We start from the raw sequence: 18,756 nt of genomic DNA, 5'->3' as shown, positions 1-18,756 counted from the left end.
TGCAAAAGCTCTTGTTACCAGAAGCTTGCTAGGGCTTGCTTCCATGAGTATGTTTGGTACAAATGATAAGCACAAGCTCTTTTATCAATTGCACATGATTAAATGATGATAGACAGCTTTGATTAGTCAATCTGGGCAGAAATCTTGAGACTTTCAAGAGTAATACGACAGTCCAAGAGGAGGCTTAATGTATGGACAGTTGATGTTGATGCATTGCCTCTACATTTCATGAAGTATTTCGACAGGCTCATTGTAAATATAATACGAGGTATTAAAGACATTTAGCCTCCTTCATTGCATGGCATCCAAACTCAAAGAATCAACTCTCTACATCCAAACGCATTTTGTACTAAAAGAGTCGACTGGTACTAAAAGAAAAGGCGCTGATGTCTGCTCTTGGATGTATAGAAGGCCACTCACATCATCGCACTGTCCACAATTGTAAGCTTATGGATACGAACAGCTATCAAAATGAGACATAGCTAGAGTAGAAGCAGCAAGTGCATACCGAGAAGCTGTCTGCATCTTAATCGATGTAGATAGACCATTAGCGGAGGATTAGAATCCGGCTAAATCAAGTAGAGTAGAGATGATGGCGACAAGCAGAACTAGTCTGTTACACCAGCCTGTCAACCAGCACATGATGAGGAGGGGTTTGCTTGAGCAAAATGAGGCATTAATGGAAAGGAAAACTTAAACAGCACAGTCTCTTCAGTAGTTGTGGATTGCTACATGCCAACTAGCTCTAGTCCGTTATGTACTGGCAGGATTTCTTGGGTTTTAAGAGTAATGCACAAAGAAGGAGGGTTGAGAAAAACGTATGACTCGCTCTGATTGCAATTCAGCAAAGCAAAATACAAGTAAGGTCATCAGATTTGATGAAGTACTCCAATCAAATGAGATAATCCGCTGCTTCTTATCGTGAGAAGTTTGAGTTACGTTGCATGACCTTTTTTTCTATTTAAGCAAGCTGAAAAAGAGAAAATTTCTCTTCATTTTTCATCTCATCATTCCATTCCAAAGGAGATATTGCGCTTTTTTTACTCTTGGACTTCCCAACTACATCTTTATATTCCCGAACAAACCACAGTAAATGAAGAATTTATCGCTTGAGCTGCTTGAATTAATAGCAGCTAACCAGTGCTTATCGTCCAAAGACAAGGCAAACCTGTGTCAAGTCAATCATGTATTCTACGCCACGCTAACACATTTGCTCTACAAGCACATCATGATCAGCAATCCCAGGCAGTATCTCTTGCTCAGAGATGCCATGCAAAACAAAAACCTCGCACATTTGGTTCACCGTCTGGACTTCTCCAGCTATACAACAAGAGGCTCGCGTTGGACAGAGGAAAAGGCCAAATCTATCATTGTTGCAGAGGAATTGGCGGATTTAATTGGTGGTTGTGATCAGTTGAAAGAATTGTTTGTTGGTGAAGAAATGATGCACGTTTTTGTATCACCTAGAGTCATTCGATCCATATTCAGCCATCAGAATAGCCTGAGGACAATTGATTTTACCGGATTCTGCGATCGAAACTTTACCACTGTCATGGCGGATTTCTTCAAGCCAGTGTCACTGAGCAAGTTGGAAAGGTTGGCATTGGAGGAGGAAGGAGGACATGTTCAGCAGGAACAAGAGGAGCCTCTGGAGCTGAGCAACTGGTCCGTCCCAAGGAAGCTCGAAAACATCTCGTTTTACATGTGCATGGCATTATCCCAAGAGCATTTCTTCATACCATTTTTTGACAAAATACGCGCCAGTGGAAACCAGTTGACAAGGCTTGATCTAGCGTACACACAAATCACAAGCAGTCTGTTTGCTCATCTCCAAACCACGACCACACTCACCCATCTCAATTTGCAGGGATGTCACTCTCTGTCATGCTGTTCACCACTGATACCATTCCTACAAAACAACTGCAGCAAGCTGATTGAACTCAATTTGAACATGGACTTTAATGGCATTGGAGGCTCTCGATTTTGTCGCGACTGCATCATGAAGATCTTGAAATCAATCAACCCAGCTATACAGTCCTTAGATATGGGAGGACATACCAATTTTGATGACCTTGTGTTCAACAATATGGTTGAACAGCAACATTTCAGTCAATTAAGACGATTCTCTATTGCATACTGCCGCAATATCAGCTTGGATGCATTGGAGAGGTTCTTGGTTGATTTACCAAACTTGTTCTATTTGAATCTAGCACGTACACCCCTTACAATTGATTTAAGTTGTCTACCACGTGTGTTGAGTAGATTAAGCAAGAAAATTAAGGTGATTGAAATCAGTCCTTTTACACCCAAACGATATCCTGCGCAGTTATCTGAATGGAAGCTTTCAAGCCAAGGCAGAAGAACTTACTATAGCAGAGACTCTGTTGAACCCAAGTTTGTATATTCCAAGAAGATGCTCATGCTGGATGATCAAATACTGTCTCCAATGAATAAATACTGGTGTTATTCATATTAGAAAGCAATCTTTTCAAGTGTAGATCATGTCAAGTTGTCGTGCTCACGTACCCATCCCCTTCTCTTCGTTGCCCTCAAACATCTACGCACTGATAAAATGTTGTCAATTGATATGCGATTTCTTGCTCCATGCTTTGATGGCAATGTTTTCATGAGATACAGAGACGACTCCGTTTGAATCAATAAACATCAGCCTTCCTTTTTCAGGCAAATGTACTCCTCTTTTTTTTTTTTTTTTTTTTTTTTTTTTTTTTTTATAAATATCACCTTTTTATATTGAGGTGGTGTGCCTGCGTCTTTTTGCCTACAGAAATGTGCGTGTGTGTGTGTGTGTGTGTGTGTGGTATTTTGTCGCCTATAAAAATAGTCCCAAGTGTGGTTACCTTGACTTTTTTTTTTTCTTCTCTCTCTCTCTTTTTTTTTTTCTTCCTTATCCGTTCCATTTCTTTTAATATGAGAGAGTATAAGCTTGTTGTATTAGGTTCTGGTGGTGTTGGCAAGTCCGCTTTGGTAATCGAGTCTGAAGATGCAATTCAGTTACCCCGAACTAACACAAAACTATAGACAGTTCAATTTGTCCAGTCAATCTTTGTCGAAAAATATGATCCTACAATCGAAGACTCTTATAGAAAACAAGTAGAAGTGGATGGACAACAATGTATGCTTGAAATTCTGGATACAGCAGGTACAGAGCAATTTACAGCCATGCGCGATCTCTACATGAAAAATGGCCAGGGTTTCGTCCTTGTGTTCTCCATCACAAGTCAAGTTACTTTGACCGACCTTCACGAGATTAGGGAGCAGATATTACGAGTCAAAGGCACAGAAAATGTAAGGGGAATACGGGCAGTTTGATCCAATTTACTCAAACATATATACACAGGTGCCCATGGTCTTGGTTGGTAATAAATGCGATTTGGAAAACGAAAGAATGGTGCCTAGAGAAAAGGGCATGGCTTTATCGCAACAATGGGGAGGAAAGCCGTTTTACGAAACATCAGCGAGATTCAAAATCAACGTCGATGAAGTATTCTACGATGTAGTTAGACAGATTAACAAGCAAAATCCATCAAAAGAAAAGAGCAAGAAAAAGTTTAAATGTCTCATTTTGTAAATCTCTCTGATATCTCTATGTTTATTCCAATATCCACCTTATTATTATTACTATTTCCATTATTCAATTATTATCATAATTCTTTATTATTATTATACATATACTCTACTTATACTTATTCCCCTTCCTTTTCTCTTTCTCACTCTGTCTCTCTTGTCATTTACACTCCTTTTTCCACATGTCACATTAAAAACATGATACACACATCGCTCTATCTATCTATCAATTTGAACAAGCCCGAATTAATATAATTCATGGTGCTCTGATACCATTTTTGTAACTGCTAAAGTCTTTGTTGTACCATGTGAAGAATAAATAGAACATCAGTTTTATTTTTTCTTTATACCGAATTTGATTTTACATGTAAAAAGGTGAGAGCAAAGAGTGAAGAGCGAGATTATTTACCATTGAAAATATACCAATTTGGGGTATAAATTCAACATTCAATCGATCATGTCATATTTACAAAAGGTCGCTAGTTTCCAAAATCTTCTTCCAAAGTTCGCGTCACCATGGTCAAGTATTCTAAAAATGAGTTAACTGCTACACGAAGCATCTTGGTATTATAACATTCAAATTGCCTACAATGAACATGAGACTTCTTGCAAATCAACATTCAAATCTGGTGCTTTCTTCTCTTACACATGAAGTAAGTTGTCTTTTGCTGTAATCACTCTGTTTACTTGATCAGTCTTTAATTCTTTATCAACGTTCATGGCTTGTTGGGCAATGGATGCAAAACGCTCGTTTGGGAAAGGGATCTCAATGAAACTATAGTAATGTGTTGAGTATCAGTAGCCGTATACATATAATCTGATATTAAGCAATCACTTTACAGTTTATTATCCATATTGCCTTTCGATCTTTGCTGATGGTCAAAAGTAAAAAGAAAAACAATAAATCACATTAAGTAAATATTTTACACCTTTCAAAACTGTGCGATGATTCAAAATCAGATGGACTTTAGGAACAAAAGCCTTTAACCTCTTTATCATCAACTCATCTCCTAAAGAAACAAATAGTTGCCGCAAAACAATAAAAATTATCTTATATTGCCCCTCTTGCATACTACGATATACGTTTGACATATCGTTTGGGAGCAATATTTATCAGAGGTCCTATTAAAGACTAAAGCAAGAGTAGTACAGCGACAGCAAAAAACAAGCAATCCCTGAACTTCAAGATTTGCTGCAAGTACACAATAGGATTAATAACTAATTAAACACATGTGTCAATATGCTTCCAAGCCATAACATCTTTCGTTATTCAAGATCTACATAATTATATTTGAAGACGGGCCGCAAGACATTGCCTCCTTCTCAGCATGTAAAAGCGCGATCAAAACTAATATGCTCCCATAAGAGCAAAAGTAAGTTATAAAACAGAAAAATTAAGCATCTACTACTTGGTAACCATTGCTCCCAGCCTATAGTAAGTTTGTACAGAAGTGAAATGTACATCAAGAGGTGCCAATCTTAAACGTGGTCCCACAGATTGCAAACGAATCAGCCTCTTTTCATATTTGTAAGGGTTTTTTTAAAGGAGATCATGTACTAAGTCGACACCAATTTTACCTGCTGTAGCAGTATTCATGATGTAGACCTGAATACTATCTATTGTTTGATGTCTTACTCAAGCTGTATCATGAGTTCTCATGTATCTGCAACACTCAATATTAGCTACTTTCCTCGCTTGATTATTTGACAACCAATGTAGCGATTTATAATCTGTTCATATGTTTATTAGCCCCTCAAAGTGGATATATAATGTTCCTGATATAAAGACACTGTCATCAACACTAAGCTTGGAGTAGCCCCTCCCCCTTTTTCGAAAATTGTGTAGCAAATCTTTGGCTCTTTGCCAAACCATAACGAAGCTAGTTATAAACAAGCAGTTTTAAATACAACGTTTTCCAGCATCTGATCTATCGATCTACTACGCGAAATTACTCGCAGTTAACAGGTTCTCATAGAGGCTCATTACTAAAAATTTGCTTATTCCGAAAATTACACATTTCTCATTGGCAACACATTCTATCTCAAATCCAATTGCACCATGGTTTAGAGGGTAAAAAAACTGGTATAGGAGCATGCTAGTTTCAAGGCTCTAGCATCAATATTTAAAAAATCGATTTTCGATCGTCTAAAAGTTGAAAACCTCAAAATCAAAAACATTTTGTACATCCAGGTCCTCATAGGTAAAAAATTTAGAATCATATAAAACTGAAATATCATCATAACATAATAAATGCTCAGTCCTTAGACACTTTACAACCCTAATATGGAACCTGAGTTTCAAGGCATCTGTCAGGCCTGGCTCATATGAGAATAATGATTTTACAATCAATCAACAAAAACCACTGTTAGTTCTACCCTCTTTCCTCTGCTGCTCAATGCTGTCAACGTTTTATTTGAACGACGGCTCGGAGCCTAAGAGATTTCACTACTTACTGCAGACATCTTACGCAGCCCATGAGTCGTCAATGTCCAGACTAACGTTATTAAATATAGAATGCAATAAAATATCATTATGAACGATATAGAAGGCAATAAAATATCATTATAAACAATAGCGTTATGGCCTGCCACCTACTTTTTATACGCTTCAAGAGCATTCACTACTGTATTGCAGTATGAAAAGGGCATTGAGTTTGCCAGCTGGCCCCCCACAAGCCAAAATTAATTCAGGCCCAGAATCATAGTCTGTTCTAGATTGGACAAATCTTGATAATTTTGAACTCGATTAAGCTATGTTTGGAGATTCGACTAAGTAAAATATGATGATCACCACATGCCTCCTTAAGCTAGCCCCTGGTGGTAGGGCGAAGTGGTAGAACTCCCGTATGCCAACGGAAGGATCCCCGGTTCAAATCCTAGTGAACGCAAGTTGTTTGATTTTTTGACGTAGTACTGATGTCCTCGTTTGGTGTTTTGTACTCTATCCATTATCTATATTTTGACGATTTCCGCAAGACTGTTTTGGCTCTAGGTGTCGCACCTTATTAGTAGTAGATTTCTTTCCCAACTTAATTCAAAAATATCTTATTCCCCTTCTTTGCAGACATTGGGTCCACCAACAGTCTTTTCTATCCCTCAGTATGACATTTAAAGGACTTTAAATAAAACCTGGAGCTCGACTCCCCTACAAAAAAAAAAAAAAAAAATGCCTCCTTAAGCTTTCCTGGAGTACTTTTCAAGGTGCATCCAATGGTACTGAGTAAAATAGATGATTTGAATAAACTTATCAATAAGGTATTCTTGATGGGTAGATATGTCTGTGTTGTGTAACAACATGGACAAGCTATGATAACTGAAGTGCATCTCAGCTATCTAAATACTGAGGTTCATCAGATGTGATAAGCGTTGTATAAGATAAATTGCTATTTTGGCATTCAAAACTTAGTATAAATAGAATAACTCTTGTCTTCATCAATAAGTCTTTAGTTTTTGTGTCTGATCTTATTTAAATAAGTCTTTTCTTGTTTTTATAATATCGAACATTTTTTATAAGCGACAAATAATAATCCTTTTATTCTTTGTGCTTAACAGAAATTACTGTAATCGCGCATTTCAAAAAGGAAGACCTGAACCTTCTTAGAAGTGGAATAAAAGCGTTTATCACTTAGGTATTGATTTCCGTACAATGCAGAACATCGGGGTCATCAGACAGAACCGTGATTTACTGACTCCCTTGGCAACACAACCTACTACGCCTTATTTTTGGCCAAATTCTGTCCAAATTTAGACATTTTGAAGCACGAATAACTCATGCTACAAAGCGTTGTGGAAGCTCGGAATAGGGCCAAACGTTTCTCCCTGCCCACGCTTTACTTACTGATGCTTTATTTCAAAATGTTTTAGGTCGTTGCAAATTCATGAAAATCATGAGGATTTTCATGTGTACTAGTAAGGAAAAATTCTTAAAAATCAAACGATCGCGTTTTTCACCCCAAAAATGACGACTTTTTCTATAATATATATCGAATCAAATTGATTGTAAAGATGCAACGCAACACTAGAAGCTGTTTATATGAAACTTTTATATGCTAGATTTTGACATATTCACAGAAAACCTGTTTTCATATTTTTGAAAATTGCTCATTATTTTCGGTCTGAAAGCTGCATGTAATCAGCACCATTCGATGCGGCTTTTTTAGTTCTCTAAAGATGCATTATAACGTTGGATGTGGCAACGACATTTTTCATAGTTAAATTGGCAAAAACGTTCAAAGGATGTCAAATCAAGTCAAGTTTGAAGACGAAAATATCCACTGCACAATTGCAAATTAAAGTGCAGCAGTTACGGCTACCACGACGGCAGAATACTGGGACCAAATCTACTGGACGTGACGTCGAATAGGGCGCTCTCTCATTTTTCCATATCCTCCTTTTTTTTACCCTTTTTGCAAAACGCGTTTAATATCAAACCATATTGGTTTTGGAACCCTTTTGATTGAAAACAACACTCTAGCTTCTGATAACACGGCCTTGTACTGTTAAAAGCACTTGATACTGCTTCTTTCAAGTGGAATATAGCAGGTACCGTTCGACAACGAGCACAGAAAGACGTAGAACAAGCACTAATCGAATTTGTTTATTAGGTTTCGATTATTTTTTTTTACCTGTTTGCCGTGGACGCTGCTACCATTACTTCTTTGCTATCTCTGCTGTTTGCTTCTATGGTTTATTATGTCTGGTAACTGCTTCTTTGGTCTTCATCTCTGGCAGTTGCTTTGTTAGTCTTTGCCTGGTTTCTGGTGTCACTCGTTCTTCGGATTTTCTACGCTGCTGGTGTTGCTGTTGCTGCTGGTATTGCTGCTGCTGCTGTTGTTGATGTTGTTGATAATCTGATGCTTCCTGGTCTACTGTTCTCGCTGTATGCTAGTTCTCTGGTCTATCTCTGGTGATTGCCTATACTCTTCTGGTCCATCCTTGGCTGTGATAGATTTAGTAAGCAATTTCTTTGGTCTTTAACTAGTCTCTGTTGGTGGCGTTCGTTTTTTGGTTTCTCTATGGTGCTAGTGTTGTTGCTGCTGTTGCTGCTGCTAATATTGTCTTTCCTGGTCTACTGTCTTTGGTGCATGCTCGTTCTCTGGTTTATCTCTAGCTGTGGTAAGTGGTAAGTATCTTCTTTCTTCTAGTCGCAATGATATAAACTTTCTTTGAACGTTTATATTGTTACTTCCTTTCTCATGATAATGCATTCATGATGTTTGCCTTGTTGCGATTTCTTCTTCTTCTTTTTCTTTTGTTGGTGGTGTTTCCTCTGTGGTTTTACATGAAACAGCATTAGTCATTATGTTGTATTGCAAACTTATAATACCACTGTTGCTTTTGCAGTTGTGTATATTTGTGCCATGTTGCTTTACATCCGACTATTACTACCATGCACGTTGCTCATGTATGCATTTTTATTGCAACAATAACAACGAGCTTTTTTGAACATCTTTGATGTGTTTGTTACGCCTTTCTTTGACTCGCTTCGTGTGAGCGCCTCTCTTTTTTTTTGCCTACATACTACTATACCCTTATAGTATTATGTTCATTTGTTCCTTTGATTATGTTTCTTTGAAGCATACCTTTTTTACGTTGTGTGGATGTGCCTATCCCTGAAGCTCAACAAGACTTTATCTGAGGCTAGGAGGTAGATAGGCCGCCTCCATTTGGTTATCGCTACTTACTTTAGTAATGATTGAGAGTCTCAATGCCAGAATTTAAAAGCTAGGTGGTGTAAGTAAGGCATGCTCTAGCACCTGGGGGGAATTTGATGATGGCATCTGCTATACTGCTGTATATCGGAGCTTAAAATTTTGCCTCACATCAAAACAGGGGGAAACCCTCGCAAATTTTTTTTAGGTCAGCGGAGTTTTCAAGCATTCTGATTGGTTGAGGGATTGAAACATCGAAGGTCTACAGCTAGTTGGTTTCCTATTGATTTGTCTAACGTTATTTTGTCTTTTATAATAATAAAACCTTAATCAAGTGGAAATAGAAGTATATAATCACACCTTTAATGTTCTTCAGAATGGACACTGTTCATGTCTTAATGAAAGCAATTTAGTTGTTGCATGCAAGCATGCATCTTAGGGTACATTTACTTTCTCCTCAAGCTACTTTTTACAGTGTAGCAACATAGGTATATAACGTAATTGATGCTATTATATAGCTTGTACACAATTAGACCTGATTTTTAAATGTTTTGAGGGTTTTCAAACGAAAGCATGTGATGAAACTGTACCAGCTTACCTGTACCAACACTCATTGCGTAGTCCTAAGAGTTATGTCCTAAGAGTTATGTATTGTTCAAGACCTTCTTGATGTATCTGCGGAATTTGAGGCTTGATAGACTAAAATTCACGGAAAAAAAAGAATAAAAAAAACAGTAAAGTCAGCTTGATAAAGGTATGTTTTATTATCAAACTGACAGGTGTAAAGTAAACTGAAGTCTTTCTACTGGCCAGGTAGATGATCCTTCTTATATACTATAACAATGGATAAAAGTTCTATTAATTAGATTAACAAATAAGTCAACTCAGATCAACTAATGTCTAATCATGCTAAAAGACAACTCCAGCAAGCTAATCATGATTTAGCTCTGTCTGGATGAATAATTAGACTCTCATCCGAAGTACCCTGATCTATCCTTACTATAAGGATAATTAATATCGATCTAGTAGTAGCATGTATCCGATAGGTACAGTCTACTTAGTCTATATTAATAGTACATATCTGAGTGTATATCGCTAAGCATACATCTTTAGCATGTATCTGGATATATGGCATGTCTATAGCATATCGTATGCATGTCTATGGCATGTCTCATATATAGTACAAGTCTGTAGTACATAAAGTATCTGTAGCTAGCATCACGGATATAAGCATGTGTCTTATAATAGCGTGGATCATAAAGTGCACATCTGAAGCAACAAGCTCATATTGCATTAATCTTGGTGCCTATCCAGATATGGTAATCATCCGTAGTCAATGTCGGAATACAAGTATGTCTATAGCGCCATCCATGTCCGTGGTGCCATCTATAGCCTGTATCTTATATAATATGAATCTTATAGTACTAGCGTATCTGAAGTCCATATCTTCTTATAGTATAAATCGATATCGTACATCTAATCCAGCGTACATACAGTTTATATCTAAATCTGGTAACTGGATGAACTGTCGGAATGCAGATCATAGTGGATGTATTCCACACTATCTGCTAACTAGTACCTCCTTTGGCTGCCCAAGGCTCTATCTCCTGCCATTAACAAGCGGATCCAATGGCATCGCAACATTGAAGTTTTGTTAGCTGACTGCCAATGCCGCTCGTCACTTACAAGCAAGTTCTTTTGCGTTTGGCTCGTGGTTATTTACTTGTATCAACACGTAATGCGAATGTGGCTCCCTCTGAAACTTGAAAGTTGTTTATTTCAGACCTAATGTTTAGCTGTACTCGCCCCGTTGCTCTCTTGCAAAAGTGTTCAGAATGCACAACAATACTCAGAATGGACACTCCAGTAACAATGTATATCAGTAACTTGCGTTGGGGCGTATGGAGAACAACTGGTGGTAATTGTGCAATCACAAACGCTGTGGTCGGCCGTCAAGATTAGAGTCATCATTGAAAAAACTTGCCTACCGTGCTCAAAATCGAATATAGGGAGACAAAAGTACTGCTCTAAATCCCGCCTTGTGAATGTATGCATCAATATTCAACTAATTTAGCAAGCACCTGTGAGATATACGATGTGAATCCAGCAATACTGAAAAGAATCACTCATACCTCATTCAGCTCTGCATTCCTTTTAGTAAATTCCATTATTCACAAAAAGAACATTGACATGAATGGTGCTAGAAATAGAAGAGATGCCTGTCTTAATCGTACACTGTCTGATGGATACCGCCATTGTGAACCGAGTTTGTGCCATAGAACGTAATCACTAGCCAAGATGGTGCTGATAACCCTTTTCACCTCGCGCGCATATAGACAAGATTAATGATGTCTGTGCTTCTACTAGTAGGTAGTGGAGAGTTGCATCGAGCACCTGAGGTCGAGATGTCGCACTTGAACGGTCAATTTGCAACAATCAAAGGCTTAATAAAGTAAGCAATGGTAGTATTATAGTTGATATATGCATCTCCTGACATGTTAGCCAAAGGTAGACAACCACATTGAATTATATGAGCTCCTCGTTCAGTGTAATTTACATGAATTACAATGATTTTCAAGAATACAATTGAATGTAATGGGCATGTGTCAGATCATTACCAACGGATTGGATTTTTGAGAGTCTACACCATTTTTTCATCCATCGCTGTTGTTTGCACTATGATCCTGAAATGAATCTGAAATGCAGAAAGTAAGAATTTATGCCTATGATGGTCATTGCCTTGTCTTTCTGATAATACTAGTATTATGTCTTAAGCACGTCTGGGTGGCTCACGATTCTAGTTTAAGTTCATTTCCTGAATAAATTGGCATCTCTCTCTGACCATAGCTACGCATTTCTGGACGATCAGTATCTCAGCAAGTGCATTTATCAAGATGGTTCTTGCTGTACCTGAGTCAAATGCAAGGTTCATAAATTTTACTACTTCTACTTCAAATTTGTTTGGTGGCATTTGCCCTCCAGACCATTTTATAAGAAGCCTGCCACGGAACAGGTACGTCTGTCGACGTTTAAGTCTTTACGTGTATAGAGAAGTCCAGCTGTTTCTCAATACAGAACCATACAGCAACTTCATTAGAGCCATATCAAAACAATGAAGATGCTTAAACATCACGGAAGCGAAGAAGTGATCTTCTGAATCCCCAAGGGTCCTTTGTACCAAACACCCAGAGTCCACTGAGGTTGTCTCTGATTTACAGCTTCCTTTTATTAAAGCGTTTATTACACGGCCATCGCAGTTGTGTGAATTTAGGTATGGTTTAGAGACACGAGCAGCTCGAGAAGTGTGAATACAAGGAGACACATGTAATCTTTGATTTCGATAAGTCCCCCCCCCCAAACTGTCGCTCAGAGGTCAACGACAGAGTCCGTAGACTGTTTCCTTGGCTCAAAATGCAAGTCCAATCACTCTTGACCAGCTACAGTGAGGCTCGTTGATCTTTGTACGTTTGCGTGCTGGCCATCTCGAATTCCTATTTCAGACTCTAAGAGTGATTTGACAAAGAGTATTGTTAAGAACTTGTATCCCAATGGGCATTTGTAACCTAAAGTAAAAACGCGAATATCAGCAATGGAAGTAAATTTGGTGCCGACAATGAATAGATACTTAGCTACTACATTTGGCTCGGCAAGCTCGTAATTGCAATAATGACATGCCACACAAACTACTCTGATTGCATCAGTGAAGCTGAAATGTGTTCAGATGTTGAGCAAAACGTATTTGCAGCAACAGTCTTCACTATAGCTATATATGCTGGAACAGGCTGTCTCAAAGCATGGGGAACCCTCAACCAAGCCATTGCAGCTTGTCGAGTTGGTCACTCCTTGATCGGATGTCCACATCAAGGAAGCTGAAACGTATTCAGACAGCAATGTAAAACGTATTTACAAGGCCTCCTTCTAAACCATTTAGAACCAAATACCAAGGTACAAACAGGCCATACATAATAGATGATGCAATAGAGAAAGAGAGGAGAAATGGTCATATCGCAACTGGTAGGCTCACCAAGCTTTCTTCAGTTTTAATGTTTTCATGAAGAGGTCTTCTTCAGCAAGAGAGGAATGTAAAATAAATACGTAACAATAAATGTTGGTCATTCTTTCGTCCCTGAACTCCCATTTACAATCCACCAACATCACAGCCTTCAACTACTCACATTTTGCATTTTCTTTAACACTCAAATTTATGAAATGCCATTACACTACTTTGAAACTACATCACCTGGTGGTTGGCGAATAAAGGACATCTTTGAAGATATTCAGAAAAAGTATCCAGATAAAGAACGATCTTACCACGGGCTTGCGACGAAAAAAGAGCTAGAGAACTTGAAAACTCATCCAAAACAGTCTTTTCTGTTATATCAAATGTCATAGCAAGGTCTCACACTAAAGGTTTTAGGCTATTCTTAGGTCCTTTGGGTAAATCATGCTAATCATGATTTACAAATCAATTGTTGGGTAGATAGTAAACCTATTTGTATTATAGTTCATCATCATGCTGTAAACCCTAGCATAATGAAAAGTATATAAATGCATCCTTGGGATGCATTCTCAATAAAAGTGTAATTCTTTGGCAGATTCAATTTTACATTGTATTTTGACATAACATTTTCGAGAACGCGCAAAGAGTTTGTTGGAAGATTTCAAGATACCCCCATCAGATCAAGAAAGCATCACATCATCTATCCAGTAAGCGAATACAATTGTGAACAAAGCCCAAACTATAAATCAAGCTACACACCAAACCATCCAGCAAAACGTATCAGAAAACTCAGTTCATCCAAGAAAGCGCTTGCACAGCGAGCTTGAAAATGTACCTGTATCCAATAATGATTGCGAAGATGATGATCTTGATGACCTCTTTCCTTCTGCTACTGATCAAGACGACAAGGACGACGACTCCATGAAGGTGTTCGTAAAGTGCTCTTCATGCAGAGCGTTGTACTCATATTATGTGTGCAGTGACAGATTACTTAATCCAAATATTGAGTAAGTCTGATAAAATAGCATGGATGAGGGTGCTGATGTAGGATTTTAGTGCTGAGGCAAACGTTGATTTCGATAGTTTACCCACGACGGTGAATCCAAAATTGAACCAAGCAGTTCGCAGCAAGCTTCAAACTAATGCCAAGTATGCTGTCGGTGATACTGAATACCAAAGTCTGTTCGCGCAATATAAGAAGAAATGCCTCAGCGATCTTTCACAACTGGACGCCATTTATCTCGAGCCAAATTTCTACAAGCTTATGTAAGTGTTTTTGTTTGTGTAAGTACTGTTACTTATCCCTTTTGATAGAGCTCTTGAAAACATTCTGTTCTTGAAGCCTGGCTTCTACTCCACTGACATGTTGCGCCTTTTTGGAGAAGCAAACCTGAACAAACTCTACAAACATTTGTTGAAAACTCATTTCTCTTTCGACACAACTAAACACACAGACCTGCTTAATCTCATCGATGATATATTTGAAAAGGCTTTTTTCGATTACCATGAAGTAGAGGCAAATCTTGAACAATTATCACAAAGCACAAAAGATGTATAGAACAAGAGAATAATTCGATGCGTCCGAGAACTTTTGGAGTTTTTACCTCGATATAAAGAGGTTGAAGCTTTCAACGAATGTGACCTAAAGACTAGATTTCTAGACCCAGTGGTTGAAATACTTCCTCAACGACATCAATGACACATTCCGCCTTCGCTACCCAGAGTCGAATCCCAACGAGAGGAAGCTCGTAAAGAAGGAAGTATTGCGCCCAGATTGTCTCGTAACCAATATCCCTCAGTCTCAGTATCGTGAAAATATCGCCTATGGTGAGGTGAAATCGTCTTACTACACAAATAGCACTCGGGCTCTCATTCTGGATGTGTAGCGATTGGTGTATTTCAGCAAGTCAACGATAGATACTCACAAAATCAATGCGCCCATCATGCTACAAGTCGTGGGATTGAAAGTCAATGTGTATACGCTTGTGCTCATATCCCAGAAGTTCTATGTTACTTTATTCTTATTCGATTTCATCTTGCCTCAATGCAAGTCAGAAATCAAAGATTTTTTACCCAGCATCAAAAAACTAGTCGCAATGAATGAAGCTTTAATCAAATGTAGCAACGGAGACAACAAGGCCGATAGCGAAATAATATGCCCTAGCAACAATACCCCTTTATTCGAAAGACGAGTTGAAACCAAAATTGCCAAAGAAGGTTCCGACAGCATTCATCTCTGTTAGTTTAGTTCATTACCACAAAGACCTTTTCGAACAATTCGATGGCCAGGTTAGATCAAGCATTATTAGGCAAGTTAAATGCATTTTGTGGGCATTACACATAATAACTTTTTACTATTGTAGTTCCTGAAACTTCTGATCCATTAACCTGCTTATTCATTATATGTATAACCCCAGTGATCCTTTGAATTGCTTAAAATATACACATGGTATACCTCAATTATCGCACATCACATACGAAAACTAAAGAGACTGTCAAAAGAGAAGATGGTCCCAAATGTGTTAACACGGTGGTAAATAGAGTGAAAAGATTTCATGATGCCATGCTTTCAAGTAACGTCAAATCTGATTGACAGAATTATGAGAAGTTCCCACCTGATAGTGCAAGCTTGAAAGGTTGCATTTGAAAAGAGAATTACTGGAGCCTGGAATTCGTTTAAAATCTAATATTATTCAAGTAGCTCAATTTGAAAAATAACCCTACAAATGCTGAAGAGTATTACTTGGTGATCTCTATTGAAAGATTTTGGTTCTCATTGATGGCGTCTCTTTCACTTTTAGCTGCCGTCAAGGAGATGAACATTACTTCCAACTTCTGATACACCCCTAATACGCATTGTCTTTAATATATACGAGAGTTTATGCTTCGGATGGCTCTCTACCTTTACTTAGCTTGGGTGAGAGCCAACCTGCGTAGCGGCAGTTCGCGCTACCAACTGTCCTTGTTCGTCTCATCAAAATACTGCTATTTTCATTTTGACCTTCCACTTACACATGAAAACCCTTCATCTTATCTGTGGATCTGATTCTTATGTAATGCTCTACATCCATATACACGTAGCTATTTTATATACGGGCAAACAGCATACTGGTATTTCTCCTTTATAGTCCTTAGTGTCCCTAATATAGCAAAAACCGATTGCACTTGAGCTGCGTTTTCTCGCGTTGGAAGCCGTTTCAGACTGTCAGATTGTCACCAAACAGTTGCTCTCATCTGGCAGTTACTTATTGCCACTGTTGTTCAACTCTTTGGGGACCAAAAAAAAATGGACAAAATTCGACCAAAAACCATGAGGTACCCTTCATGGTTTTCATCGAAAATCAAGCGATCGCGTTTTTGACCTCGATAATAAAGACTTTTACCTTGGTATATATTAAATCAAATTGTTGCTATCAATCCAACGCAACCCCTGAAGCTATTTTTGCGGGACCTCTATATGGAAAACCTCGACTTTTTGGCCAGAAGCCTCATTTCATATTTTTATAATTTGCTCAGTGAGTTTATTCTAAACATTTACCTTATTTGGTACCATTGGATGCGTCTTGAAAAGTACTTTGAGATTGTATTAGGAAGCAAAGGATGATCTTCACAACTTATATAGTCGAATCTTACAAAATAATTGAATCAAGTCGAAGAAAGACACTTTCTGTCCAATCTTGAACAGAAAAAATGTTCTGGATTTGAATCAATTTTGACGGCTAGTGCGGCCGTCTGGCAGACTCAATGCCCTTTCCATCATGAAGGCAGTACAATAATAGATACTTTTGAAGCGTATGGAACGTAGGTGGCAAATCATATAGCATTATCGTTAGCTATGCTGTTCTTTTTGAATCTATATTTGATAACGCCAGTCTATCAAAATACTTGTTAGATCAATTTCTTTCCTTTTTGAGGCTTTGAAAGTGTTTAGGGACCATAAATTTATCATGTTATGATATTACATACAGGCAAAATCTCTTGACGTTAAATTATATGTATATGATTAAATTATGTACAGGCTTTAAAATACATTGGTTATAGCAATCATTGGACAGTACAAGCTTTGAAACAAGATGCAATCATAAAAGAGCATAATATTGAAGCTAATGACAAGACGTGGTTGTTTTTTATTAATGTGTATTTGAGTTTATGAGATCACCATACTTGATGGATTAAAATATTTCAGATTTTTGAGGCTATTTTGACTTGTATAGATAGAGGTAGCAGAGATATAAGAACGACTTGGCCTTGTATAGATGTCAGGCATTAATTGTCTTGATAATTGATTGAGTAAGAGGAAGCACAGATGAGAGTAGGGCTTGACCTTGTATAGATGTAGAGATGGTAAATTTGAACAGTCTTGTCATTTTAGGAGCTTGTAGGAGGCACAGAGAACTTGGCTTGATAGCATTTGGAGAGGACAGCTTGCTTTAGATGAGATAGAACATAAGATGGCAGAGGTAACTAGATAAAGATGAGATGAGTACACAAGTACTGTGGCATGAGTGCGTAACAAACCATTTGGGCAAAGAAAATTGACCATCAATAAAAGGAACCAACACTATATAAACAGGTACCAAGGTGTAAACTTGCTTCACCCATCACAAGATCATCGACACGCTCAAGCCGCCTCCATCTCCGGATCATAGGGTTAAACCCTACTCTCGTCGGCAATAAAGCTTGTGATCATCCCGTAGCATGACCAATGGATTTGTCCTGCAGTCTACCCATGATTATGAAGCGGTGATCCTACTCAGTCCCTACAAAGTAGTTTTTCGGCACTATGTAATCAATAGGTTAGTCAACATGGCTCATACGTCCAACAAGATAATAACTTACTCGCACAGTTCACCAAGGTCTGCATGTATCAAAGATAGTGTGGCCTTTTTCTAGCATGGACCAAGAGACGTAGAGAGGACCATGGATTTGTAAGGCATTGTATGTAGCAGTAGTAGAGGCCAATCGACAGTAGAGTATTTGATTTAGATGACCATATGTAGAGAGAGAGCCCAAATGTCTTGTAGAGAGTTTGTATGTATAGAGTATTTTGCTTGTAATAGAGAGATGAGATGAAGAAGAAGAGGGAAAAGCTGTTGAAACAAATCCCTATTTATATCCTTCTCATCGACTTTTGTGTGAGTCCAGTATCCTTGCCACACTCAAACTCGTTTCCTTTTACTTTTCTCCACAATATACTACTTTGAGCGCGTGAAAATAGTACCATTTTGACGTTTGACACTTGCTCTATTTGATCCGCTTCGTCCAAGGCTTTCAACTGTTTTCTGTCTCGAGTTATGTCCATTTTGCTACTTCAAAAAGTCCTTTTTCCACCTTCACATGAAACGAGTTCCCCCATCTCTCCCTAGATGTAATTAACAGACAACTTTTCACTGGCTCAGCCTCATCAAAAAGTAAACAAAAAATGTCATTTGACACTGAAACAAATGCAGCTGGTTGCTTGATTAAGTAATCTTTTTTTTTACCTCTCCTTAATTTCTCTCTCCAAGATCATACGGTTCT

The 18,756-nt window shown here is 38.1% G+C and overlaps 4 protein-coding genes across 4 annotated transcripts; 3 read left to right on the top strand and 1 right to left on the bottom strand.

Moving 5' to 3' along the window:
• Positions 1 to 1,093: 1,093 nt before the first annotated feature.
• ATC70_011048 (uncharacterized protein) lies at positions 1,094 to 2,476 on the top strand (the record flags this gene model as incomplete). Its single annotated transcript, XM_064830250.1, has 1 exon — positions 1,094 to 2,476. The coding sequence occupies one exon, from the start codon at positions 1,094 to 1,096 to the stop codon at positions 2,474 to 2,476; it is 1,383 nt and encodes a 460-aa protein (XP_064682752.1).
• Positions 2,477 to 2,928: 452 nt separating this feature from the next.
• ATC70_011047 (uncharacterized protein) lies at positions 2,929 to 3,589 on the top strand (the record flags this gene model as incomplete). Its single annotated transcript, XM_064830249.1, has 3 exons — positions 2,929 to 2,985; positions 3,040 to 3,306; positions 3,359 to 3,589. The coding sequence occupies 3 exons, from the start codon at positions 2,929 to 2,931 to the stop codon at positions 3,587 to 3,589; spliced, it is 555 nt and encodes a 184-aa protein (XP_064682751.1).
• A 475-nt stretch (positions 3,590 to 4,064) lies between these two features.
• Positions 4,065 to 4,439, bottom strand: RPT2 (ATPase of 26S proteasome regulatory subunit 4; the record flags this gene model as incomplete). The annotated part of the gene is made up of 3 exons (XM_064830248.1): positions 4,065 to 4,170; positions 4,232 to 4,360; positions 4,426 to 4,439. The coding sequence occupies 3 exons, from the start codon at positions 4,437 to 4,439 to the stop codon at positions 4,065 to 4,067; spliced, it is 249 nt and encodes an 82-aa protein (XP_064682750.1).
• Positions 4,440 to 14,157: 9,718 nt separating this feature from the next.
• On the top strand, positions 14,158 to 15,122 carry IES6 (chromatin-remodeling complex subunit ies6; the record flags this gene model as incomplete). The annotated part of the gene is made up of 5 exons (XM_064830247.1): positions 14,158 to 14,165; positions 14,217 to 14,243; positions 14,293 to 14,502; positions 14,551 to 14,746; positions 14,898 to 15,122. 5 exons carry the CDS (start codon positions 14,158 to 14,160, stop codon positions 15,120 to 15,122), a joined length of 666 nt encoding a protein of 221 aa, XP_064682749.1.
• Between the last annotated feature and the right edge of the window lie 3,634 nt (positions 15,123 to 18,756).

The sequence above is a fragment of the Mucor velutinosus genome (assembly GCF_035048745.1).
Source record: "Mucor velutinosus strain NIH1002 chromosome Unknown tig00001564, whole genome shotgun sequence".
Taxonomy (NCBI): Eukaryota; Fungi; Mucoromycota; class Mucoromycetes; order Mucorales; family Mucoraceae; genus Mucor; species Mucor velutinosus.
The sequence above is the reverse complement of the archived record's forward strand: the minus strand, read 5'-3'. Positions and strand labels throughout refer to the sequence as shown.